At 40.1% G+C, this 27,794-nt stretch overlaps 1 protein-coding gene and 1 pseudogene across 1 annotated transcript; both read right to left on the bottom strand.

Annotated features, from left to right (window-relative positions):
* Positions 1-2,455: 2,455 nt before the first annotated feature.
* LOC125009184 (meprin A subunit beta-like) lies at positions 2,456-12,773 on the bottom strand. The gene is made up of 13 exons (XM_047586906.1): positions 12,707-12,773; positions 8,714-8,764; positions 8,586-8,629; positions 7,760-7,838; positions 7,514-7,631; positions 6,907-7,085; positions 6,546-6,764; positions 5,805-5,954; positions 5,136-5,351; positions 4,702-4,958; positions 3,829-4,210; positions 3,327-3,589; positions 2,456-3,210 (listed from the first exon to the last, which is right to left on the bottom strand). Exons 1-13 carry the CDS (start codon positions 12,771-12,773, stop codon positions 3,166-3,168), a joined length of 2,070 nt encoding a protein of 689 aa, XP_047442862.1. The 3' UTR covers positions 2,456-3,165.
* Positions 12,774-14,786: 2,013 nt separating this feature from the next.
* On the bottom strand, positions 14,787-26,410 carry LOC125009141 (annotated as a pseudogene).
* Positions 26,411-27,794: the final 1,384 nt, after the last annotated feature.

Here is a 27,794-nt window from a genome sequence, read left to right on the forward strand (position 1 = left end):
ATTCTTGGCCAAAGACGCATTTTTTTTTGGCATTTTCCATGTGGTCTTTTAAGTATTTTCAAGTCTAGTCATATTAGAGTCAAATTAGAGGATAGGTTTCAGTCACAATTGCTACTCTTAAACAAGTAGCCCCCTCTTTTTCAAGGGACCAAAGTTGATTGTGTGATTAACTCAAAAGACATTTCATGGACAAGTGTCGCAGGTAAACATTTGGAACTTCATTTTTTCTTTGGACTTGGGTTTTATAAATTAAGATCAATCCGTCCGTGTACCATCAGAGGACAGCCTGTTAGGGTCAGTGGTGACCATTTGGTGCATGTTCATTTGCTGTCTGATGTCAGACTGCTGATCCATCAGGACCATGGTTGCTGCTGCCATGGACATTGCCACTTGAGTTTGTAGTCGTTGGGCCCCGAGGTTAGGTGGACGTAGATGGCCACGTAACCTCGATGACTGCTTAGCCCATTTAGGTACACACCTGCTCAGAGCAGTGTTATGTATTTGCGACTTTAGATTATTCACAGAACTGTACAACAGGTTATTCAAACTTCACATTCTTCCACATGACAAAGCTGTTTGCATGAGGTGGGACTGAAATGTTATCTGTTAGCCCCTCGGAAATCAAAAGCAGGAAAACAAGTGTGTGTGTTCATTGGTACATCTGAAGTTGTGTTTTGTTGTTTAGAGTAACCTGAACTCAAATACATAAAAACATAAAGCTCTAGATATGAAAGTGCCGTGCAATTAAAGAAAAAAACATTTTATTTTTAAAGTACAGTCCACTTAACAAGAAAAAATGAACTTTGATATTGGCATAAATTAATGTGCAACTAAAAAACTTTCAAGTGTACATTGACCAGTTTTATTTAGAGTGAACCTAAAAGTCCATTTTTTTTGCTTGTAAGTTTATATAAGATATAATTGTAAAGTACAGTGAACTTAATTACAAACGAAAATGTAAAGTTTGAATAAATTGTAAATTTCAGTTTACAAATATTTCACAAATTTAAATAAGTTAACTTTTTAGAAAATCAGTTTCCACAAAGGTTTTGAGTGTTCTCAACTCAGTTTTCAGTGTAGCAACTTAGCTGGAGAAGTTAAAACCAATAAAGAATGTGAGGCTTCAGATTGAGAGTACAGACCCAGTGTTTGACTGACTACTTGAGATTTTACATCAGTCACTCTTGTTATGTATTGTCTAACATCCCTCCATTCTACCTCCAGTCTTTCTTACCCACATTACATTTAGGGGCCATGTGTACAACACAGTCCTGCCATCGTTGTCACACCATTGCACTTAATGCTTTGCTTCAATTTACCACTATTGCTTTAATAATACTTAGATTTTTGTTATTTTATTGGTCAAAAATAAGAGAATGAAATATTAAAAAAAGAGTGGCATTTACCTGGAAGAAGTAACATGCCAGTGACAGAAACAGATCTTGTTCTACTGGCATTGTAGACCTACCTGTTTCACCTGTTAGCTTGGCTGCTGCCTGCGAAGTTGATTGGCAGTTAGAGTAATCAGTAATTAGAATTAGAAAAGAATGATCAAATGATTGACATGTGAATGGACATCCTCCCTCCCTCCCTTCAAGAAAACCTGGAATTATGCAGTGTGTTAATGTGTATTTCTTTACAGGGGCTTAAATTTACCAATCTCAGGCCAAAGACCAGAACAATCCACCTTAGCACCATGTGACCAGGCGCAAACACACACTCTCTATGGATTTGTGCTGTGTAAGCAGGGACAAGAGCACAGGCAGCCCGCCTGCCCACCTGCAGCTCCCAACCGCCCTCCGGAGCGTTATTTAGTTATTTATTTAAATCGATTTGCCCTGCATTTGGGTCCTTTTCTCCCTCATCCTCATGGGAAATGTTGGCTCATTCATTTTCCACGACAGAAGTGATTCTTCATCCCATGTAATTTTCTTCTCTTCCAAGTACCGGTGCACTTCAACAACGGCATCAGTGCCAGTGATGCGATGTTGCTGTGAGGCTAGGATTTTAGTGTCAAACTTTGTCCATATCCCACCATTTACTACAGGTGGGGAAAGAGACGCTCCTGCCATTTGCTGGAGGTATAGAAGAGAAACTGTAATAAACGTATCGATCTCATCACGCTAGTATCGATGGGCCTACTAGCCTTGGTAGGTCTAATATTTACCTACCTAATTATAGAAACAGTATTGATGTTGGTGCATTTGATGTATTCCTATGTATTTGCACTCCAGCAAGGATAAGGATAACGATAACCAATGGTGTTTACTTTCTTTGAAGTCCAAAACTAAATTTTTCTTGAGTAGTGGAAACTCTTCTGTGACACTTCCGAGGCATTTCTGCCATACACATAGCTGCTGTGTGCTACTAAGTCTGTGTTGTTGTTTTTGTGCGTCAAGCAGCTGATATATGCTCTTCTCCGACCAAATATCGAGGAGGAGTGTGTCTCTTCTGTGCCCCACCGCTCATTCTTGGTATAAAATAGAAATGAATGAATGAATGAATGAAACAACGATGACTCCCCCAGTCATCTTCAAAAAATCCCTGCATTTAACAATAAGAACATGACAGTGTCACCAAAAAAAAGAAAAAAAAAAAAGAATGGAAAGTAAGACAAGAGTTGCCTCCGGGTTGAAAGCATTCCTTTGTATTAATTTGAAACTGTTTGTTTCTAATGTTAAAGTTCCCTAGAATATCCACTAGATGGTGTACTGGGGAAAAGCATAGGAAGATATTTGAAGAAGTGTGACCTGCAATTGTTTTTATCAATGAAAGGTTTCATGTTAGTATTTAGATTCAGGTTTTAATGAAACAAACCCTTAGTTTTGTAACTCCATCATGTGTCTCTATGAGGCTTTAACTGAGTTCTTGAAGCAAAGATGCTCCTCACAAACTCAAATAGGTCCTGGGCCACTCAGCAGTGTCATGAACATTACAGTCTGCCTTATATCCCTACTGCTTATGATTTGTACATGATTAATGATCCATGGATATCATGAGAAATGAAGAAGAAATTATATATAGGTAAATGCTGAGAGAGATTTTATTTCTTATGCTTAAAGTGAGATTATACTTGCTGAGAATTAAATTTATTACAGCAGTTTTATAGATAAGCAAGGCACTTAGATGAGAAAGACAGAATTTCACTTTTCCTTCGATTGGCCATTATGGAGTAGAGAGAAGAGCTTGAACATCTTTGGTTGAGTGCTCCTGTGATGAAAAAGAGACTCATTAGTGTCCATTCTCACATTTTAACAAATAACAAAACAACCCGAACTAAGTAGCAGTGATGTAGATTTGTGTGGGCTCTTTTTAATCACACTCACATCCATGAATCCAGGCTTGTCCTGCATTATCGCCACCTTGTCAATCTCCTGCTGTCTAAACCTCCTCATGAACCAGGCGTTCCCCATAATCAACATGGAAATCACCAGCATGGCAGCTGCCAGAGATGCTGCCACACCTATGACTGTCATGGAGTTATTAGAAGGTCCATGAACAGCTGATTGGTCTGCTGCCTTCATCTGACCGGGAACATCATGGACTGAAGAGAGGGGCAGAGGCTGAGACGCCAACAGGTGAGATATGTCTGAGGAAAGACCGACAACTATTAGGATATTCATGAGACACAATGATACTTGTGCCAAAACATTGTGATCAAACCCAGATAAAAAGAATGACTGTCTTAAAGCAACGACTTTTGCCAATTTATGGGATAAATTAGATGTGTGAACAGTCAGTTTTTATAGCAGCATCTTGCTGTCAGGTATGGTCGTAATATTTTGATTCATCAATATAAATATTTGTAGGTGTAATGTGCTTCTATACCTTCTAGACTTAAGAGGATGAAGGCGTCGTCTCCTTTGATGAATTTTCTGCTCTTCAGTCTGCTGTGGCTGATGAAGGTACGTGTTCCATAGCCTGGACCTCGGTAGTAATAGCTGCCATCAGAGTCCCGTACTTTATAGCCCACCTTCCTGGGATCATCCCAGATGTACCCTTTATTGTTGGTCATGTTAGGGTCAGTGGTTACCATTTCGTGCATGTTCATTTGCTGTCTGATGTCAGACTGCTGATCCATCAGGGTCATGGTTGCCTGCTGCCATGGACATGGCCACTTGAGTTTGTAGTCGTTGGGACCTGAGGTTAGGTGGAAGTAGATGGCCATGTGACCTGGATAAGTGCTTACTCCATTTGGGTACAGACTTACCTAGACACACAGAGCAGTGGGTAAGCTGGAGTACTGAAGTTGCTTTAGATAATTCACTAAACTGTCAAATCATTGTCAAATATAGCTTCCTCCACAACACTTTGTGGTATTCATGAGGTCAAATTGTGATGTTTAGGCTTTCCACAGTCAAAAACATGAGTGTATTTCATAGAAGTTCTAGGCGTCAACATGTGCTGCCAACTAGCTTAGGAACACAAAGCATCATTATAACCCCAGATGATTTACAGATGATATTAAAAATATTCACAACTAGAACATGTCAAAACTAGTCCTGGATTATGACCATACATTGGTTATTAGGTGGTGAGAACTTTTGTCTACAACATTAAGTGTTGAACTTTTCATGCAATGTACAGTATGAAACACAACAGAGTTCCCTGATGGTGTACTTCAATAAACTACTACGGATTTATCAATTAACATATTAAACACAAAACAGTATTTATAAATATCAAAAAAGTGACATTTACCTGGAAGGAGTAACCTGCTGGAGACAGAAAACGGGGGCTGTACAGATCTTGTTCTAATGACATTGTGGCAATCAGGCCAGTGATGTTGCTGATGTGCCAGACGTGCTGAGGGCACTTTGTGGATGACAGGTTAATGTCATCCACAGAGAAACCTCCCTTTGATGGACCCGTTCCCCTCACCCCATGGAAAACCACACGGGCCTTCTTTGTCACATTCAGGTTGACATTATGCAGCTCCCAACAACCCCTGGCACCTCCTTTGAAGGGAGTGGAAAGAAAAGATGTTAACTACCAATTTATTACTGTCTTTAAAGTTTTATGCCAACATTTTTAAAATTATTTTGTACTTTAATTAAACTATCAGGAACTTCTAAATGCTTTAAACTAAAGTATGTACAATCAATATGTACAAAATGTAATATTTCATTTGTTACCTGAAATGCTCTTGAAGAGCTTCAGTTTACCATTGGGGTCAGCCTCGTCATACTCTCGAACCGAGATGTTGAGCACATCATCTGGTGCTGCGGTGTTATAGAGGAAGAACTGCAGACACTGGGGACCAGGTTTGGGGTAAAGCCATCGACTCTCCAGTGTACCATGCTCTTTCGGCTTAATATACGCTGTTCTGAAGTGCATGAAGTTGCCTTTCCCTGGGGAAACAGACAAAAGATCAAAGACTTAAATACTACTAAATACTACAAACTAAATACTTATTATATTTATTATACATACTCAGATAAGAACCAAGTCTGTCGACCAGACCAGTGCACAGTATTAATGCTTTCACCCACATGACCAGTTTCAGGAGTATGAACCACGTTTTGGCCTTCTGGTGCGGTCATAATAGCAGCGAGGGAGGGTCAAGCTACAGCACATTTTCAACAGGATTTGAAGGGACAAGCTGACATCTCACAATTGTTTTGCAAGACACATCAAGTAACAAAAGTTTTGTTGTTTGATTATTACAATCAGTACCCCATCAGTGTTTATCTTAAACTGTCAAATTGTGTCAGTATGGTCCTTAAACCAGCCTGTACTTTTTCTTTAAGTATGATCTTGGGAGTCATCTCAGCATTCTTTCTTTTGCAGGTGAGGATGGTCACCTTTGCATTGTCCCATGTTGGTGAAGTCAGTCCAAGGCCCTCCACTCACTGAGCAACGCCGTTCCCACTTGGCGTTGCCAGGACCCTGAATCATCCCACAGATGTTCTCCTCCTCAAAGTCACAGCTGTCCACAAAGGTAGAAGACTTGGCTGTGGAGAGGAAACAGTCACAGTTTCATCAAGGTGGTTTGTAGACATCATTTAAATGCTCTTCATAATTATGTGTTATTATTCTAGGAGAGAGAGGGAGACAAAGTAAGATGTTTCACAAATGTGTATATTTGGTAACTTAGGTGCATATTAGTCTATACTAATAAGTATATTATTGTTCCAGAGCATCCCACAGATACTGGATCAATTTGGTATCTGTTGAATTTGGAGGAAACTACTATTGTTTGTTAGTTGAATTTTTTATTAATTAATTTGCTTTTAATTTAATGGTTTGAACAGAATTGCATTTAGAGTGTAAGAAAACATTCATGCACACAATGAAATTTGTGTTTTACATTTGTCTCTTGTTTTGGTACCTGTGATGTGTTTGCAAGACAAATCTCTGACCTGGGACAGTAAAATGACTCATGCCAACTTCATACAGATACACTACATACAACAGTTTGAAATATTGTGAGGTGCAAAAGTCCTGAGCAACACCTTCATGCTTAGCATATTCAATCATATTATAGAGTTTGCACAATGAAGGCAACCTGTGTCATTCATCATTAAAAACATGTGATTACTCACTGCAGTTGTAGAGGAGGTTTAGCTTGGTTAGGTCACTGGCGCTGAACCCCATTCTCTGACCAATTACGTCCATGAAGTTGGGGTTTTTGGTGACGATGGTGGGCTCGGAGCTGATGCTGAAGGCTGTCTTACTGTAGTGCATCACAGAACCATAGTCGTAGGGAACTCCCAGGGCACTGGACACTGTGTCATTATGTTTGATGAAGTTGCGCTTTTCATCTGAGAAAGACACATGCAAAATATCAAAAATAATTACTCCCTTTGTTGTTTTTACAAAATTGTGATCATGCTAATAGTCACTGTCCATTGTTAAAGGTGTATCAAGACATGGATAAAAACAATGCTGCCTTGTCAGTATTACCAGGTTTAATACGATTCCATATGATGTTGACATAGTCGTCACGGTCAGCTCTGGACTGCTCATGCCAGAATCCCAGAGCATGGAGGAACTCATGCTCTACGATTCCCAGTCTATCACAGTTTGTACCAATGGACAGCTGCTGCTTCCCCTTACGCTGGTTACCTACATAGGAGAGGCATCTGTGGAAAAGAAAAGGAAGACGCACAAAAATATTAGCTATCTGGGAACTAATCGCTCTAGTGAAGTTAGCTCATCAGTGACGATTCATGATTTCTCACATGTCCTTTGTTTTTGAATCAAGATAACTTGCTAAAGAATCAAAACAAGTCAGACTTATCTGAAAAAGCCGTTTGAGGTGTTATATGATTGTCATATTTTTAAATATTGTTTCCCTTTTTTTAACAGTACACATGTTTGATGAGTTCTGACTTTATGTAATCTTATTAGAATTCGAGAATCTTGTTGATGTGATTTTATTGGCTGTGAGTATCTTGTACAACCAGAGAGCTTGTAATAAACCTTCAGAGGGTTTGGACATTTTGAGTAAGACGTTGCACACACAGGTAATCAAAACTGGAAGTGAACACGACAGTGAAGCTCAACTCACCCATTGTCTTTATACACAGAGATGTAGTTCTTCTCTCCCTTCCATGGTGTGAAGTCAATGCAGGTCTTCAGTCTGAACTGGTCAAACGCCTTCAGGATCACTCCCTTCGCATTCATCTCTACATGTTCAAAAGCGTCACATAAAAAAAAAATATATATATATATAAAAACAAGAATGTAAATGAAAATGCATCCTCATTTAACACACATCCAGGATTAGAGCTGTAAACATAAGTTAAAGTCTTACCCAGGCTGTCGTTTAGGTAGTAGGGAATGGTTGTTGGCCAGCGATACTTGTCTCCTATGCGGGTGTTTCTGTCGAGTGTCTGATGGGAATTAGATATACAGTTGTGTTATAGAACTGCAATCAATATATATAACAATACTTGACACTGATGTTGACATTGCACTTGTTGAAGAACAACAATTTAGGTTCATCATTCTTTGACTCCATCCATCTCGGATAAAGACTACACATGCTTTGTTACAGTTGTTGCTGTTGTCCAGAAGGTCCCACCCTCATGTGACTTTAGGTAAGCAGGTAATTCAGTGATGCCTGGACTGTCTCTTACCCCCCTGGTGTTCAAGTCCTGTATGCCAGACCTGGAGCCTCCTGGCCTTTTGTTTCAATGGAGATGTAAACCCACCCCCCTTTCCTTTGATGTATCTGTATAAATGTGGTACGTTTCCAGTGTTCTAGGTCGGCTTACCTTCCCAGACCTACACTCTACCAATAAACACTCCTGTACAGCAAACTTTGAAATAAAGATTTTGAGTATTTTTCTTCAACACACTGCACTAGCATGTTGGAGCTTTAAGTAGTGGCAGAAAAAGAGAGGACAATGAGAAGAGTGAAATTGAAACAGCACCAGTCAGATGTTGATTACATATCTGTTACTATATCTGACTGGAATTTGAATCCATGTGAAACATATTTTTTTTTTTTTGTTTTGTTTTTTGTCTCATCACAAAATTACCTAGCTCACACAATTGTTCATTGCACAAGTAATATGCAGACTATAAAGAGGACCAGTAACAGTCACTGGTCAGGCACAACAGTAATAGAAACTTACCTGGTCCTCTACAATATCTCCCTCCAGTAGGTTCAGTCCTGCAGCTGCAAAGAACAGTTGATGAAAAAAAATTTAGAAACACAGAAGCTTTATAAATAAAATGAAACTGAAGTAAAGAATGAACGAACCTTCATTGATTTCAAAGATTTCCCAGTCGCGGCCTCCGTCAACATCGAATTCTGCAGGTGAGGAATCAGTTATAATGAAATTACATTTCCGTGAAGTGTAAGAACACAAACACTGTGTCAGACTCAGAGGAAAATAAGTAATTACTGGATCAGTTCAGAAGACACAAGTTTCTTTTTCTGCTATCCATATGCTATATTATGTGACTCACCTGTTTCACCTGTTAGACTGGCAGCTGGCAGCTGTGAAGTCAGTTAGAAAGCACAAAAATCAGTGAAAAGAAAGCTTGGCATCAGAGTGTTTTTCACAGAACATACAGTATAGTGTACATGTTACTGTATATCTAAATGCGGGCGGTTGTACTTACCAATCCCAGGCCAAAAATCAGAATGATCCACCTGAGCATCATTTCTCTGCAAACTCACTGCAGTTCTGCTGTGGCTCTAGGAAAGTTTATCTCTTTTATGGGTGAAATAGGTGCAGCGTTCACATGTCATATTTATGACTCAAGTTTGTGGTTAAGTTGTGGCTAACATACTGACTAGGCATGAAGGTGTTGCGTCTAACATCACAGCTATGTGTGTGTCAGTGGACGACAAATTATATTTGCATGTAACCACATTTTTATCATTTAGATCTGATCTGATTAATGTCATTTAAACTTGCACTGTGAGGTAGACAACAAATAACTAAATACTGTATATCTGAACCCTGATAGTGAAACTTGGCAGGATCCCATGACACCACAAAGGACAATAACAAAGAGATGCTGATACTAAAGAGGAACATCTATCAGACAGGTCCAGCATCTCCATCCAATAAAGGGCAACATCTCTGAGGAGATTGTTTGAGTTTGTGAGACATTCTGGCTGGAACATTTGTCCTCTAAATAAAACAGTATCTTATCTGTCTTATCTCTTAAAATATATCTAACAGCAGAGGAAAACATGTGACTCATTAGTTCTAACTGATCTTGATTTGCTCTCCAAATACAAAAGAAGGCATGATGTTTTTGTAAAAAAAAAAAAAAAAAAAAAAAAAAAAAAAAAAACCACCTGCTGCCCTCTACACTTCTTACTCATGCTGGATTTCAGCTAGGGATGGACAATTACAGAAAAAATAATAATCATGATTATTTCGATTGATATTGAAATCACGATTAATAAGCACGATTATTTATTGATTTAAAAAAAAGTATTTATTGAACCACCAAAACTCGACTTTAAATCTAACTTTTTATAGCTTAAACGTCACAGCCTCCATTACCTCTCATTGTTGCTGGGAGCTGATGGAATATGGAGTGGCATTGTAAAAGAGTGTCCTCAATGGAGGACTGTGTTGCGGTGGCTGAAGTTGATGTGCCTTTTTGGATCTTTTGCTCCTTCTGTACTTTGTCATAGACCACTTTATGGCAGAACTTTAAATGTTTGTTTTTGTTTTTCTTTGATTACAGTGTTTTTATTATCGTGAGAAGCTATTAATCGTCCAGCCCTAATTTCAGTCCTTACAAAATATAATGCATTTAGCAGCTTTCTAGACAGGAGATGGTAAAACAATGACTCTAGTCGTGATAAAAAGAGTGATGGAACAGACTGATTGCCACAGTTTATTTGTTGAAATTCTTTTTGGTGCCTTTTTGTGTTTTGTAATTTGATTTGTATTAATTTCTCTATCTCTATCTATTTCTGTTATACAACTGTCTTACCTGAATGCATCCATTTATGCAGCTGGAAGTCAGTTTGGTGATACAGTAATGTGCAAAGCATCACACTGCCTTTGCAGGTATCCCAGCTTGCACACATCTAAGAGTAACTCTGTTCTACATGTAGAGATTTTCACCCACACATCCTCATGGATCACTGAAATGCCAAAGTGCATTGGTTCACATGCATATACTGTAGATATTTTCCACTGTATCTAAACCTAATATATGAATCTTGCAAAAAAAAAAAAAACAAACAAACAAACAAAAAAAGCACCAGCAGTTCCTGTTTTTAGCTTCTTTCTGATTTGATCTTATTAGCCAAAAAGTCTTGTTTAACTTCCTGACAGGTATTTGTTATACTTCTCTTTTCTGCTGAACTTCTCTATTCTCAATAAGAACTGAATACATCTATTACACAAGTGTTGGCACAAAGATGCACATTTGATTTGCTTTTCTAAACTTTGGTCTGTGTAGCATCATTAACAACCATTAATATCTCTTGTGATAAACAACATGTATGAGCTGTGTGTCACATGGGCAAAGTAAGCTTTTATTGTGTTCTTTTTTTTTTTTTTTTTAGCTCCCAGTGTTTTTAATTTACAATACTTATGATTTAAGTTTGTAGTTTTTTATTTGTGTTTTTATTGCATGTATTGCACACTGGGAGTGTATTGTGCTTTTATTCTGAAGTGCTTTTATTCTCGGAGTGAGACTTTGCCCTCATGCATGAGTAACGATCCACGACACAGCGTGACCTGCTATACACCTGGTGTAAAAGTGCAGTGACTGCTGCAGTGACTGTGTCCGAGATCTAACTTGCGGTATTGTTAAAAGGCCGGTGCCGGAGGACCTCAGGGTTCGTGAGGGTTGATACGGTAAAAGTAAGTCAGAAAAACAAGAAGACCCAAGACCATTAAAACATTACTAAACCATTAAACTACTAAAAGAACCTTAAAATTGATCCTGAAGTGCACGGGGAGCCAATGCAGAGATTTTAAAACTGGTGTAATGTGCTCTCGCCCCCTGGTCTTTGTCAGCACACGAGCAGCTGAATTTTGTAAAAGTTGTAAATTGTGTTCTTTTTAGGAAGACCAGAGAGCAGAGCATTACAATAATCCAGACGACAAGAGATAAAAGCATGCATCAGCACCTCCATGCTAGCCTGAGCATTTAGTCAGTCTGTAGGCATCGTAAAAATGAACACTGACGATCAGGACAAAATGAAGCTTACAACCTAATCTCAATACAACTGAGCCCTTGTGCTGTTATTTTTCAAGACTTGTGCTATCATACACCTCCACATCTGACACTCCAGGAAAAGTCACAGTTGAGTGTGAGTCATTGTTAGTGCACTTCTCATACATGCTCAACTGCAGCTTATAAACAAAGAATACAAAGAACACCACCATCTTCAGACTCCAGTGGTAGTAGACAGTTGTTGCTTGCATGGGAGAAAACAAAACAAAACTGGCCTCAACTTGGAAGGACTGTGGATATGCTCTGAACATGGAGTTGTTCAGCTGTTGGGTAGTCACAGGAAGAGAGAAAGAGCATAAAGTTGCTCCATAAGGAGCAGGGCTTTTTAAACTGCACTCAGTGTTTTTTGATCAATGCTCAGCATACAGGAAGCTTAAAGGCAGGGTATGTAATTTATTTTTTGGTGTTATTATGTCCAAATTATCAACTATTGACTTCTGTGCTTCTACCTGGTTGTATTTACAGGCTATATAAAAATCACACCATAACAGTATTTTTCCACCAATCACAGGCTATTTTACAGAGTGTCGCTATTTTGGGTGTCCCTATTGGTTTTTATACGTAAGCCAATTTCATGTCCCATTGCTAGTGAATGCTCAATGGAGGACTTTTCTATGCTGATGCATTTTACACGTTACAGCGACTGGAGTGTCAGTGCTGAATTCAGCTGAGTTTGGATGAGAGGTAGAGTTGGATGTCGTCGGCATAGCAGTCAGTGCGTTTACGTGCATGTGAAAAAAAACGAATTATTGCCTTAATCAGACTATAACAGGACAACTTAAGTGCACGTTATTCCGATTAAAATCGGAGTTCTCATTATCCGATTGAGACACACAGATAATATGATTGGAATCGGAGTTTTCATCAGATAATGCGTGTGCGCATGCTCCACCATCGCTGCGCTGGCGTGTGACCCCGGAACAAACACATCCAAGAAGGACAAAAAAAAAAAAAAACAAGAATGTAAATGAAAATGCATCCTCATTTAACGCACATCCAGGATTAGAGCTGTAAACATAAGTTAAAGTCTTACCCAGGCTGTCCTCTAGGTAGTAGGGAATGGTTGTTGGCCAGTGATACTTGGCTCCTATGTCTCCCATCTCCCATTTTTATTATTTAGATTTGATCTAAATTAATGTCATTTAAACTTGCACTGTGAGGGAGCAAACAAATAACTAAATACTTTATATCTGAACCCTGAAAGTGAAACTTGGCAGGATGCCATGACACTACAAAGGACAATAACAAAAAGATGCTGATACTAAACAGGAACATCTATCACACAGGTCCAGCACCTCCATCCATTGAAGGGGATGGAGGTGGTTCACATGAATATACATGCATATACATGCAATGGTTCACATGCATATACTGTAGATATTTTCCACCGTATCTACACCTAATATATGAATCTTGCAAAAAACAAAAAACAAACAAACAACAAAAGCACCAGCAGTTCCTGTTTTTAGCTTCTTTCTGATTTGATCTTATTAGCCAAAAAGTCTTGTTTAACTTCCTGACAGGTATTTGTTATACTTCTCTTTTCTGCTGAACTTCTCTATTCTCAATAAGAACTGAATACATCTATTACACAAGTGTTGGTACAAAGATGCACATTTGATATGCTTTTCTAAACTTTGGTCTGTGTAGCATCATTAACAACCATTAATATCTCTTGTGATAAACAACATGTATGAGCTGTGTGTCACATGGGCAAAGTAAGCTTTTATTGTGTTCTTTTTTTTTTTTTTTTAGCTCACAGTGTTTTTAATTTACAATATTTATGATTTTAGTTTGTAGTTTTTTATTTGTGTTTTTATTGCATGTATTGCACACTGGGAGTGTATTGTGCTTTTATTCTGAAGTGCTTTTATTCTCGGAGTGAGACTTTGCCCTCATGCATGAGTAACGATCCACGACCCAACGTGACCTGCTATACAACTGGTGTAAAAGTGCAGTGACTGCTGTCTTGCTCCCCATTCAGCTCGAGGTCAGCGCCCTGAGGAGACGACAGCGGTCCGGCGCCAGGTGCCACACGACAGAGCACGGATTCAGCCTACCCTTTTCACAGCAACGGAGCCACGTCTGTGCTGAGCAGTCCCAGCCCTTAAACCGTAGGGGCAGCACTGTAAAGTTCACCCTGACCCGGGTAGAGAGGCCCCCACACCAAGGTGCAGAATGCCTGGCTACCCAGGCCAAAGGGACCCAAAGAACGTGGTTCTCTGGTAGGCTGTTCCACGGTCGGGGGCCATAATAACTGAATGCCGCCTCCCCGTGTATCCAAGATCTAACTTGTGGTATTGTTAAAAGGCCGTGTCGGAGGACCTCAGGGTTCGTGAGGGTTGATACGATAAAAGTAAGTCAGACAAACAAGAAGACCCAAGACCATTAAAACATTTAAAAACTACTAAAAGAACCTTAACATCGATCCATCGAAAGTGCATGGGGAGCCAATGCAGAGATTTTAAAACTGTTACTTTAGACAGTCACAGAGGGACGTGGGGGAGAGGGGGAGGTGGGTTTGGATGAGAGGTAGAGTTGGGTGTCGTCGGCATAGCAGTCAGTGCGTTTATATGCACGTGAAAAAAACGAATTATTGCCTTAAGAGAACTTAAGTGCATGTAAACACCTTACTCTGATTAAAATCGGAGTTCTCATTATCCGATTGAGACACCCAGATAATGCGATTGGAATTGGAGTTTTCACACTTATGTTTCAAAACGCATCAAAACATTATTTTGCTTCACTTTCAGTTTACTAAAGAGTTTAAGTGATTTGCAGTCTGCTTGTATTTAGGTTTTACACAGTAACCCAACCATTTTGTTGTTGTTTTGCTTTATTTTATTTAATTTACTGTCTATTTTATTGTTGCACCCCTCGAGCCAGGGATCATAACATAAATAGGGGCTCACCTGGGATATCAAACCCAAGCAGCTTGAGGCTTTAACCGAGTTCTTGAAGCAAAGATGCTCCTCACAAACTCAAGTAGCTCCTGGTCCAGTCAGCAGCGTCATGAACATTACAGTCTGCCTATATATCCCTACTGTTTATGATTTCTACATGATTAAGGACCCATGGATATCATGAAAAATGAAGAAGAAATTATATATCAGTAAATGCTGAGAGAGATTTTATTTCTTATGCTTAAAGTGAGATTATACTTGTTGAGAATCAGAATTAGTACAGCAGTTTTATAGATAAGCAAGGCACTTAGATGAGAAAGACAGAATTTAAATTTTCCTTTGATTGGCCATTATGGAGTAGAGAGAAGAGGTTGGACATCTTTGGTTGATTGCTCCTGTAATGGAAAAGAGACCCATTAGTGTCCATTCTCACATTTTACACATTTTACCACATAAGAAAACAACCTGAATTAAGTAGCAGTGATATAGATTCATGTGGGCGCTTTTCAGTCACACTCACATCCATGAATCCAGGCTTGTCCTGCATTATCGCCACCTTGTCAATCTCCCGCTGTCTAAACCTCCTCATGAACCAGGCGTTCCCCATAATCAACATGGATATCACCAACATGACAGCTGCCAGAGATGCTGCCACACCTATGACTGCTACGGAGTTATTAGCAGGTCCACGCGCAGCTGATTGGTCTGGTGCCTTCATCTGACCGTGAACATCATGGACTGAAGAGAGGGGCAGAGGCTGAGACTCCAACAGGTGAGATATGTCTGAGGAAAGACCGACAACTATTAGAATATATTCATGAGACAGATACTTGTGCCAAAACATTATAAGCAAACCCAAATAAAAAGAATGACTTCCTTAAAGCTAGGACTCATGCCAGTTTTTGGAAAAATAAGATGCATGAACAGTCAATTTTTATAGTCAGCATCCTGGTGTCAGGTATGGTCGTGACATTTTGATTCATCGATATAAATATTTGTAGGTGTAATGTGCCGCTCTCCAGTAACCATCAAGTGTTTGAAACACTCCATACCTTCTAGACTTAAGAGGATGAAGGCATCGTCTCCTTTGATGAATTTTCTGCTCTTCAGTCTGCTGTGGCTGATGAAGGTACGTGTTCCACCGCCTGGACCTCGGTAGTAATAGCTGCCATCAGAGTCCTGTACTTTATAGCCCGCCTTTCTGGGATCATCCCAGATGTACCCTTTTTCATAGGTCATGTTAGGGTCAGTGGTGACCATGTGGTGCATGTTCATTTGCTGTCTGATGTCAGACTGCTGATCCATCAGGGTCATGGTTGCCTGCTGCCATGGACATGGCCACTTGAGTTTGTTGTCGTTGGGACCTGAGGTTAGGTGGAGGTAGATGGCCATGTGATCTGGATGACTGCATCGCCCATTTGGATTCAGACTTACCTAGAAACACAGAGCAGTGCATAAGCTGGAGTACTGAAGTTGCTTTAGATAATTCACTAAACTGTCAAATCATTGTCAAATGTAGATTCCTCCACAACACTTTGTGGTATTCATGAGGTAGAACTGTGATATCCTTTTAAAGTTTTTCACAATTGAACACATAAGATATTTGATAGGAGTTCTAGACACGCGATAGACCCACAAGAAGAAACAGATCTTCTTCTCTGGAGAGAGATGGAGAAAAAGGAGGTTAATAAAGAGGCCAAGAGGGCTATTAAGATTATTAAGATTGCCAAGCTCAACTACAAGAACAAGGTGGAAGAAAAGTTTTCTCGTGGAAACCTCCGCTCAGCTTGGCAGGGCCTGAAGAGAATGGCAGCTGTTGACCTTCCCATCAGCAACAATCCTGTTAACATCCCCGGCAGCACACCAGCATCTCTCCCCAATGACCTCAATTCCTTCTTCTCCAGATTTGAGACCACCCACTCCAACCAGCTAGATGACATTAGATCCACCCTCATTCCTGACGTCCCCTGCATCTCTTTCCTCACCACGGATGTAGTGAGGGCCCTAAAGAGATCCAAGGCAAACAGTGCACCTGGAGCCGATAACATCAGTGGCCGGGTCCTCAGACACTGTGCTGACCAGTTAGGGAGTGTCTTCCAGAAATTGTTCCAGACCTCCGTCAACGCAGGAACTGTTCCCAAATGTTGGAATCACTCAACTATTATCCCCATTCCCAAGAGAAGCCCCCCCAGGGCCCTGAATGACCTCCGCCCAGTGGCCCTCTCCTCCCAGGTTAATGAAGGCTATGGAGAGGCTAGTCAAGCAACACATTCTCACCCTGACCAATTCACAACTCGACCTGCTACAATTTGCCTATGAAAGCCACAAAGGTGTCGACGATGCCAAAGCCTTCATCATCAACACCATCCATAGACACCTGGAGCTTCCCAACACCTCCGCCAGACTCCTGTTTGTTGACTTCTCCTTGGCCTTCAACACCCTGCATCCGCACATCCTGGCAGAAAGACTCCACCAGAACTTCAACTTGAGCAGCCAGCTCATCCTCTGGATCCTGGACTTTCTGACCAACCAAACCCAGGGTGTCCGGATTAACAATAACCTGTCTGATCTCCTCACCACCTCCACTGGCTCCCCACAAGGCTGTGTGCTTTCTCCGCTGCTCTTCATTCTGTACACCGGTGAGTGCAGATCAACGCACCCCAACTGTCACCTGGTGAAGTTTGCTGATGACACAGTTCTCCTGTCCCTGAGGTTCTCTTCCAAGATCCTGAGGAAATGCCACCAGAGGATGTACCTACTAAGGAAAATGAACTATTTTTCTGTCAGTAAGAACATCTTGCTGACATTCTACTACACATTCATTGAAAGTGTTTTAACTTTCTCCATATGCTGCTGGTATCACTCCATAACTGTACAGGAGAGGAACCACCTGCATAACATTGTGAAGGTGTGTTCTACAATTATTGGACTCCCTGCTTGCTACCTGAGCACTGTACAAGCAGCAGGCTAGTGGCCTTGCTTGTCGAATTCTCAAGGACTCAACTCATGCTCCGTCACGGCATTTGGGCTGCTGCCATCTGATCGCAGGTTCCGCTGTCCGGCCTGTAAGACCCAGAGGAGGAGAGCAACTTTGTTCTCAACGTTATTCTCCTCCTGAACTCTAAGAACACTACAACAGTTACAATAACTTAAGTCTTCCAGTGTTACACTCAAGTACAATATCACATGTCCTCTTGTGCAATACTACTATGTCACTTTAACTACAATGTCATTTTTAATTTAAATTTTTAACCAAACCTCACTTTATTTATTTATTTGTCATACTTTATTTGCTGTTTTACAGTTTTTTACATATGAGCCTTGATATTATTTTACACAATTCATCTCTCTCCAGTTACTGGCTGCAGGCCTGCCATTGTACCTAATATGCTGGTTTTTGCCCACTTTTGCAATTTTTTTATTCTTTTTGTTATTTTATTCTCCTGCTCTTATTTTATGTACCACTCTTCGCCCTCCTAATTGCCCTTCGGGGATAAATAAAGTTTTTTCTGAATTTTTTTTTTCTGATTCTGCTAGGCGTTAGCATGTGCTGCCAACTACCTTTGGAACACAAAGCATCATTATAACCCCAGATGATTTCTAGATGATATTAAAAACATTCACAACTAGCACATGTCAAAACTAGTCCTGGATTATGGCCATACAGTGGATATTAGGTGGTGAGAATTTTTGTCTGGAACATGCAGTGTTGAACTGTATGTACAGTATGAAACACCTCAGAGTTCCTTGATGGTGTACTTCAATATACTACTACGGATTTATTATATGGATTTATTATTTAACATATTAAATACAATACAATACATATAAATACTGAAAAAGTGACATTTACCTGGAAGGAGTAACCTGCTGGAGACAGAAAACGGGGCTGTACAGATCTTGTTCTACTGGCATTGTGGCCATCATCCCGGTGATGTTGCGGATGTGCCAGACGTGCTGAGGGCACTTTGTGGATGACAGGTTAATGTCATCCACAGAGAAACCTCCCTTTGATGGACCCGTTCCCCTCACCCCATGGAAAACCACACGGGCCTTCCTTGTCACATTCAGGTTGACATTATGCAGCTCCCAAGAACCCCTGGCACCTCCTTTGAAGGGAGTGGAACGAAAAGATGTTAACTACTAATCTATTACTGTCTTTAAAGTTTTATGACAACTTTTTTTTAAATTATTTTTTACTTTAATTAAACTATCAGGAACTTCTAAATGGCTTTAAACTAAAGTATGTACAATCAATATGTACAAAATGTAATATTTCATTTGTTACCTGAAATGCTCTTGAAGAGCTTCAGTTTACCATTGGCGTCATACTCTCGAACCCAGATGTTGAGCACATCATCTGGTGCTGCGGTGTTATAGAGGAAGAACTGCAGACACTGGAGACCAGGTTTGGGGTAAAGCCATCGACTCTCCATTGTAGCATGCTGTTTGGGCTTAACACATGCTGTTTTGAAATGCATGAAGTTGCCTTTTCCTAGGGAAACAGACAAAAGCTCAACCAAGAGAAACGTCCGTCCCTCCAGCTTGGAAGCCAGTCTGATGGCCACAATACAGTATTTATCATACCTGCTCAGATAAGAATCAAGTCTGCTGACAGACCAGTGCACAGGTATAAATGCTTTCACTCACATGGCTCCCTATGTCATAGGCTCCACATAGACCAGTTTGAGGTGTATAAACCACGCTTTAGCTTTGTAGTGTGTTCAGAATAGCAGTGAGGGAGTGTCAAGTTACAGCACATTTTCAACAGGATATGAAGGAACAACCTGACGTCTCACAGACACATCAAGCAACAAAGTTTTTTGTCATTCGTCTGATGCAGTGATGTAACAATCAATACCTCATCAGTAAACTACTTTAAGGTTGATCTTGAAACATCAAATTGTGTCAATATGGTCCTTAAACCAGTCTGTATTTTTTTTAAGTATGATCTTGGGAGTCATCTCAGATTTCTGTCTTTTGCCGGTACACAGCACCAAGACTCTGTAGCTACAAGGTCCGGTATTAGCACACATGTCCCGAAAACCGGACATCCCCCTTACTCTTTAAATCTAGGTTACTGCACCAAGAAATAATAAAATAAATTGTAGTATCATTTTTTATCTCCGGAAACTTTTTAAAAAAGTGTCGCACATGCATTCCCCGATCTGCGTAATTTCCCAAACTTGACGTAGGGCTAATTTACTCATGTGCTTCGATTAACGATCATGTAACAACACATTTGATTTGTTTGAAAATGAGCAAAAATCTCTGTATTTCAGAGATTGGTCTTCATGGGAGTAGACAAAAACTCTGTTTTTGAGCTGGAGTTTCTACAATGATACAGTCTGACAGTGCCAAAATCAGAATGATGGGCAGATACATCAACATCAGAGTGAAAAACCCAGGTCGACGCAACGTTCCTGTTCACATCAAAGCCGAGCTGATAAAATCACAGGTCAACTGCCGGGTCATTCGACGCAGATTATTCAATCGATGTGAAAGGGGCTTTAGATGGTCACCTATGCATTGTCCCATGTTGGTGAAGTCAGTCCAAGGCCCTCCAATCACTGAGGAACGCCGTTCCCACTTGGCGTGGCCAGGACCCCGAATCATCCCACAGATGTTCTCCTCCTCAAAGTCACAGCTGTCCACAAAGGTAGAAGACTTGGCTGTGGAGAGGAAACAGTCACTGTTTGATTAAGGTTGCTTGTTGACATATAAATGCTGTACATAAATATATATTTTTCTAACAGAGATTGGGACACAAATGTATTTGGTGATAATGAGTAACAAATCTAATAGTGTGTAGGTCTCCCCTGTGGCTCATCACAGAACAGACATGGGCCTTCTGAGGGTGTCCTGTGGTGTGACAACAGGATATTCTTAGTGGGGGCCTTCGGGTCCTATTGGTTGAGGGGAGGGGTCTCTGAGGAGAGGTTTGTTCCAGTGCATACCACAGATTCTTGATCAACTTGTGATCTAGTGAATTAGGAGGAATGCATTCATTCATTCATTCATTCATTCATTCATTCATATGAAAAATCTGAGGCTCCTACACCTGCCTGGTAGCTCATTAAGCAATTGTATGGAAGCAGTGTGTTGAAGGGTGGTTTGGTCACATGACCAGTGACATTTGAAGCAGTTCAAGTTCTTCGAGCCACCAGGTGATTTGCATGAATCAATTGAACCACTGGATGATTTAAGTGTGTAAGCGAATAAATCTGCAAAGGGTAATAGAGTGTAGTGCTGCTGTAGATCATAAACATTCAAAGAGAAGGCAGTAACGTGCAGGGCTCGTGGTACATCGTAAAAGTTTCTCGTTTATGGAGCAAGGGGTTGATTCCCAATAATGGCTGCTATTTATTTTTCATTTAATTATATCTATATGGTTTATTTATAATATAAACCATGTCGTGCAGTCAAACAGAATGTGTGTGGCAAATCAAGTCCACAAAATCATGAAGCAATAGAAGACGTCTCGAATGTACTACATTTATTGTCCACTAGATGTCCTAATAGAGAATGCTGTGTCATTGAAGCTTTCAGTAATTTAAACGTAAAACCTTTTTTGATCATGTGATTGGCCATCACTACTAATGACTAAAACGTGGCAAGAATTGAACATGGGGACAAAAATAACGCAACAGGGAACCAAGGGAAAGGCAGGGCTATACACACATGGGCAGGGGGATGATAGATAGATAGATTACTTTAGGAAACTTTGAGGAAATGCAGGTGAAACTAATGAGGGTGGAGCGCACAAAGAGAAACCAATAAGCAAGCTAAGCAAAACACGAGGAGTGACACTAAACAGGAAACCAAGAAAATTTACAAAATAAAACAGGAAACTCAAAACTTGGAACAGACAGAATCATGGCAGAATGAAATTTTACATTTGTCTCTTGTTTTGGTACCTGTAATGTGTTTGCAAGACAAATCTCTAACCTGGGATAGTAACACAACTCATGCCAACTTCATACAGATACACTACATACAATAGTTTGAATATGCTAGGCATGAGGGTGTTGCTAAAGACTTTTGCACCTCACAATATTTCATATGATCATCATATTCCATCACATTTGCACAATGAAGGCAACCTGTGTCATTCATAATTGAAAACATGTGATTACTCACTGCAGTTGTAGAGGAGGTTTAGCTTGGTTAGGTCACTGGCGCTGAACCCTATTTCCTGACCAATTATGTCCATGAAGTTGGGGTCTTTGGTGACGATGGTGGGCTCAGAGCTGATGCTGAAGGCTGTCTTACTGTCGTGCATCACAGAACCATAGTCGTAGGGAACTCCCAGGGCACTGGACACTGTGTCATTATATTTGATGAAGTTGTCCCGTTGACCTGAGAAAGACACATGCAGAATAAGTGAAAGAATTAAATCCTTTGTTTGATTTACAAAAATGTGATTATGCTGATAGTCACTGCCCATTGTAAAAGGTGTATCAAGACATGGACAAAAACAGTGCTGCCTTGTCAGCGTTACCAGGTTTAATACGATTCCATATGATGTTGACATAGTCGTCACGGTCAGCTCTGGACTGCTCATGCCAGAATCCCAGAGCATGGAGGAACTCATGCTCAACGATTCCCAGTCTATCACAGTTTGTACCAATGGACAGCTGCTGTTTCCCCTTACGTTGGTTGCCTACATAGGAGAAGCATCTGTGGAAAAGAAAAGCAAGACAAACAAAAATATCAACTATCTGGGAACTAATGGTTCCTATGAAGTTAGCTCAGCAGTTGACGATCCACATCACATTTATATTGAATGGTAAACGATATATGTGCTTGAAGCAGTGAAAAGACAGAGTCAGGAAAAACAAAACAATTTACTGAAAAATAGCGTAAAAAATAAAATCAGTAGCATGTTTGTGGCTTAAGTAGTAATTATAATCTGAATCTTTTGTTCTTCATGACACAAGTGAGGCCAATTGACGATCATGCTTGATCTTTTCTTATGTCGATACTTGGACATTTGTTGAATTTAGCATTATTATTATGGCTATGTGTATCTTGTACAACCAGAGAGCTTGTAATAAACCTTTAGAGGGTTGTGATGTTTTGAGTAAGGTGCTGGAAAAAGGAAGTGAACACGGCAGTGAAGCTCAACTCACCCTCTGCCTTTATACACAGAGATGTAGTTCTTCTCTCCCTTCCATGGTGTGAAGTCAATGCAGGTCTTCAGTCTGAACTGGTCAAACGCTTTCAGGATCACTCCCTTCGCATTCATTTCTAAATGTTAAAAAGTGTCACATAAAAAAAAAAACAAAAAAAAAACAAGAATTTAAATGAAAATGCATCCTCATTTGACACCCATCCCGGATTAGAGCTGTAAACATAAGTTTCATAAAGTCTTACCCAGGCTGTCCTCTAGGTAGTAGGGAATGGTTGTTGGCCAGCGATACTTGTCTCCTATGATGGTGTTTCTGTCGAGTGTCTGATGGGAATTAGATATACAGCTATTATAGAATTTTGTCGCTAGAAATGTCCGCATTTATTTTTCCTATGTACGGCAAGGCACCACTACGCTGGCAATGCCGTCAGATATTATTTTAATATTGTTTTTATTAATATTATTATAATTGTAGAAATGTCATTCCTTAGTCCATGACCACTGACCTCTGACCCCACCCACCCACCTACCCAGCTCCACCCACTGTCGGAAAGCATTGACTGTATACCGGTCGGAAAGTGGCTTTTCTGCCCTTTCTCCACTGAGTCCTCTCCAGGACAGGTAGAATGTGTCTATGTGCTGCTAGTGTTTTGTGATTTAATACCTTACTTTGCTTACATGAAGCACATGCTTTACATATTAAAGCAATGATTTCGAATGGTTTCAATCATTAAAGGCAAGAATACGAAAACGATCTAACTTGTGACGGAAAACTAGCCGTGTCTGGTAACTTTCGTCTAGCTAGCTTAAGCCACCTACGGGTAATCTGCGCTGTCTGCACGATATGCGGTAACATAATGTCTCATTAGGCTGCTTTAAACCTTCTGTATTGATTTAGAAAAAAACGTGATCTGTTTATTTGTTTTCAGACAAACCCAGCTAGAGCACTAAAGATTTGCCTCTGTTCTTCTTGTAGTTGCTGTCAAACCATCTCCTGACCTTTGACCCTGAATCACCTCACCAACCCAAAGGCACTTTTAAGAGACACATCTCTATCTTTCTATCCATCTGTCTGTCCGTCTGTGTGTGTGTGTGTTTTTCTTAATATTTTGTCTTTATTACTGTCTTGTAGTGTGTCTGTCAGTGTGTAATAATGCTGGGTGGGTGCATGGCAGACCTGGATGTCTGGCGGCAACATGGTGACACCTGAAAGTTATAGAGTGGGAGTACTGGCTTGCTAGAAATCATGGATCACACATGCTTCATATAAGAAAATACAATGTACATGAGTGCTAAGTAGATATATTTTGATTAGCGGGAAGTCGGGTGTTTTACAAATTTAAATAATTAGGTCGCTTGGTGGCTACTGTTGGGCTGTTGGCCTATTTACTGTTATATGATTTCACACCAGTTTTATGCCTGCATCACATCATTTGCAAGACTGGCACGCATATGGAAAATTCCATAATGACCCAAGATAGATTTCAGTGGCGTTGTGAGTTTTCTTCCAATAATAACCACCACGACATAGTATAGGACGACGGCGTGCTCGGAGCATTGATAATCATTCTGATTATGTGTGTTGGTTTAAATGAAAATAAAGTGAACTAAACGCATTCCTTTTGTCTTTACTGTCCAGGCTCTCATTTCATTGTGCCTCATATTTGTTTATAATAGCCTTATATCTATTTATAACAACACCTCATTTGCACTACTTTACCTAAAGTTGACAAATACCACCTATGATATTAACATAGTCAGTTATAATATTGTGTATATGGGGTAAAGATGCCAGACTCAGGACTTAGTTCATTGCACCTTTTAATTACTCATAGTAACTTATCTGTTAATAATAGTGTCATATTCTTGTCACTTTACTTAGAGCTGACAAATAGCACTTATGATATTGCATAGCTGTTTATAATGGTGTGCTGTAGAGAGATGTATACATTATTATAACTTTAATACATATACTTATAGCTACAGATGTAAAGGACTATAGTAGAAGTCAAAACTCATGATGTATCACTATACACATTTAGTAAAGCAAAGAAGTTATGATGCATCATAAAACTAACAAGTGACTAGGCAGATATTGACAAATTTATAATGCACTATTCAGTTTAAAATTATAATCATTCCTAACCAGTTGACATTACAATGCTTTATAGACACCTTATAAAATATTATGAGTGCATTCATAGGGCATTATAAATACAACCTTCATAGAAAGTGTTACCAATTTTGTTCTAAAAAAGTCTACAAATTAGGTTACTTTAATGCAACAATGCAAAAATTCAAGATACATATCTGTACAGTCCCCATTTGGCATTCATTTTAAGGACAATTTTAAAAGTAACATTTACTCTCCTGCTATTTCTTATTTTCATTACTTTTTGACAAAAATTCTAATAGGTTAACTGAACACTGTGGAAAAAATTTACCACCCTCTCGTAACCTTAGCGGACGAAGACGTCCATGTCCAAAAATGGCTAAAGAAACTTAAAAGTTTAAAATTTTTTTCTGATTTTTTTTTGGCAGGAAACCACTTCAGCACTTTACAAAACTACCAAAAATTCAATCATTTTGAGGAATATTAACCATTTAAATGCCAGTTTGATTACTTGAATTCACAGTTGTTTTTGAAAAAAGAAAAACATGAAAAGCTATTTTCCATAAAACTAATGTTGGGTGGCTTGGGCATTTTTTTCAGGTCAGTCTTGGGTATGACCAAGATTATGTAAAATATTAATTTGATTGCATTATAAGTTTTTGTGTAGCATCACATTTGAATGTGAAGCACTTTAGTGCAAATGCTCTTTACTTTTAAGGTGCTATATAAATAAAATAAATTTAAAAATGTATGTTACTAAATAAAATAAATCTGATTGGAATTTTAATCTTTGTGAAACATAATTTGTATTTTTTTATCTCACCTCAAAATGACCCATTTCACACTCAGAGTTCAATTCATTACACGAATAAGCCTTAATATGCAGACTCTAAAGTCAGTCACAACAGTTATAGAAACTTACCTGGTCCTCTACAATATCTCCCTCCAGTAGGTTCAGTCCTGCAGCTGCAAAGAACAGTAGATGAAAACATTTTAGAGACACAGAAGCTTTATAAAATAAAATGAAACTGAAATAAAGAATGAACAAACCTTCATTGATTTCAAAGATTTCCCAGTTGTGGCCTCCATCAACATCGATTTCTGCAGGTAAAGAATCAGTTATAATGAAACTGCATTATCATGAACTGTAAGAAGATAGAAATCGTGTCAGACTAAGAGGAAATTAAATAATTGAAATATATAAAAGACGACTTCTGGCACCATCAGTAGATCTAGAAACTTGATCCAGTAAGACTTTAACTTATTGATTCAAAGTAAGAAATATATCTTGTCACCCTTTAACAATAAGTAAAAACTATTACCTCAACAAAACCTTCATGTTATGTAACTCACCTGTTTCACCTGTGAGATTGGCAGCTGTCAGCTGTGAAGTCAGTTAGAAAGCACAATAATCAGTGAATAGAAAACTTGGCATTAGAGTGTTTTTCACAGGAGATATAGTGTAAATGTTGTGTTACTACATATCTAAATGCAGGGGGTTGTACTTACCAAGCCCAGGCCACAAATCAGAATGATCCACCTGAGCTTCATGTCTCTGCAAACTCACTGCAGTTCTGCTGTGGCTCTAGGACAGTTTATCTCTTTTATGGGTAAAACAGGGGCGTCATTCACACATGTTATATTTACGACTCATGTTTGTGGTTAAGTTGAGGCTAACATACAGACTAGGGATGAAGGTGTTGCATGTAACATCAGAGCTACGTGTGCATCAGTGGACGACAAATTATATTTGCATGTAACCACATTTTTATCATTTAGATCTGATCTAATTTAATGTTTAAACTTGCACTGTGAAGCAACAAACAAACAACTAAATACTGTATATCTGAACCCTGAAAGTGAAACTTTCATGGCAGGATGCCATGACACTACAAAGGACAATAACAAAGGGATGATGATACTAAAGAGGAACATCTATCAGACAGGTCCAGCACCTCCATCCATTGAAGGGCAACATCTCTGAGGAGATTGTTTGAGCTTTAGAGACCTTCTGGCTGGAACATTTGTCCTCTAAATAAAACATTATCTTATCTGTCTTATCTCAGCAACCGGCTCAGGATTGGGAACGCAGCCGTGGGCTGCCGGTGCGGCAATGGGCTCAGGAACGTGGTCAGCCAGAGAAAACGGCCCCTCAGGAACACGAACGTGGATGACGGGAGCCAACAGCTCCTCAGGAGCGTGAATGTGGACGACAGGAGCAAACAGCACTGGGGGCACTGAGGGCTCTGCGGCCGGCCGGGTCCGGAGCACCGGCACTGGGCGTGCTGCGGACAGCCGGGTCCAGGGCACAGGCACTGGGACTGTGGGGACAGGTGCAGGAGCAGTGATCTGCCTCAAAGTGGGGAAAGGGGTAGGAGAGGTGACTTTGAGTGACTTGCAGACCGGCCTGTCCGGAGCTGCCTGACTGCAGGTCTGCATCCCTGGTGGCCAAGAGGGCCATGCCTCCCAGTCAGGGCTAGGCGAGTGCCCTCAAAACGGGGCTGGAAATCTGGCGGTGAATGATATTGCCGAGGGGAAGGATGTAGATGATGGGGGGGGGGGGGGATCTTGGGGGACACCTTGCGCCGGGGGGGCAGTGGATGAAGAATGGTTGTTTATGTGTATGAAATGTTGTCGGTTGGAGAGGTATGATTTAATCCATGTGAGTACAGAGCCATGAAGTGAAGTGATTTTTTGAAACGAGAGAAGAGGACGGAGTGGTGGATGGTGTCAAAAGCAGCAGTGAAGTCCAGGAGGATGAGGACGTGTAGTGTTTTGAGGAGGGCTGCTATGTTTTTGGCAGAAACCAGATTGAAAGACTTCATATAGGTTGTTGCAGGTGTTGTGGGAGTGGGAGCGGAGCTGGGAGGCTACAGCGCGCTTAACGATTTTGTAGAGGAATAGAAGGTAAGAGATGGGTTGAAAGTTGGAGGTGAAATTGGGGCTGAGTTCAGGTTTTTTGAGAATAGGGGTG

The sequence above is a fragment of the Mugil cephalus genome, chromosome 6 (assembly GCF_022458985.1).
Source record: "Mugil cephalus isolate CIBA_MC_2020 chromosome 6, CIBA_Mcephalus_1.1, whole genome shotgun sequence".
In the NCBI taxonomy this organism is placed as follows: Eukaryota; Metazoa; Chordata; class Actinopteri; order Mugiliformes; family Mugilidae; genus Mugil; species Mugil cephalus.

What these genes read in the sequence shown, in the direction of transcription:
- LOC125009184 (XM_047586906.1), bottom strand. Translation starts at nt 12,773, where the DNA reads ATGGGAGACATAGGAGCCAAGTATCACTGGCCAACAACCATTCCCTAC. An exon ending in AATCTTTGAAATCAATGAAG is followed by an intron (nt 8,630 to 8,713) that starts GTTCGTTCATTC and finishes TGTTCTTTGCAG; the next exon opens with CTGCAGGACTGAACCTACTG. An exon ending in CATCCTCTTAAGTCTAGAAG is followed by an intron (nt 3,590 to 3,828) that starts GTATAGAAGCAC and finishes GTCTTTCCTCAG; the next exon opens with ACATATCTCACCTGTTGGCG.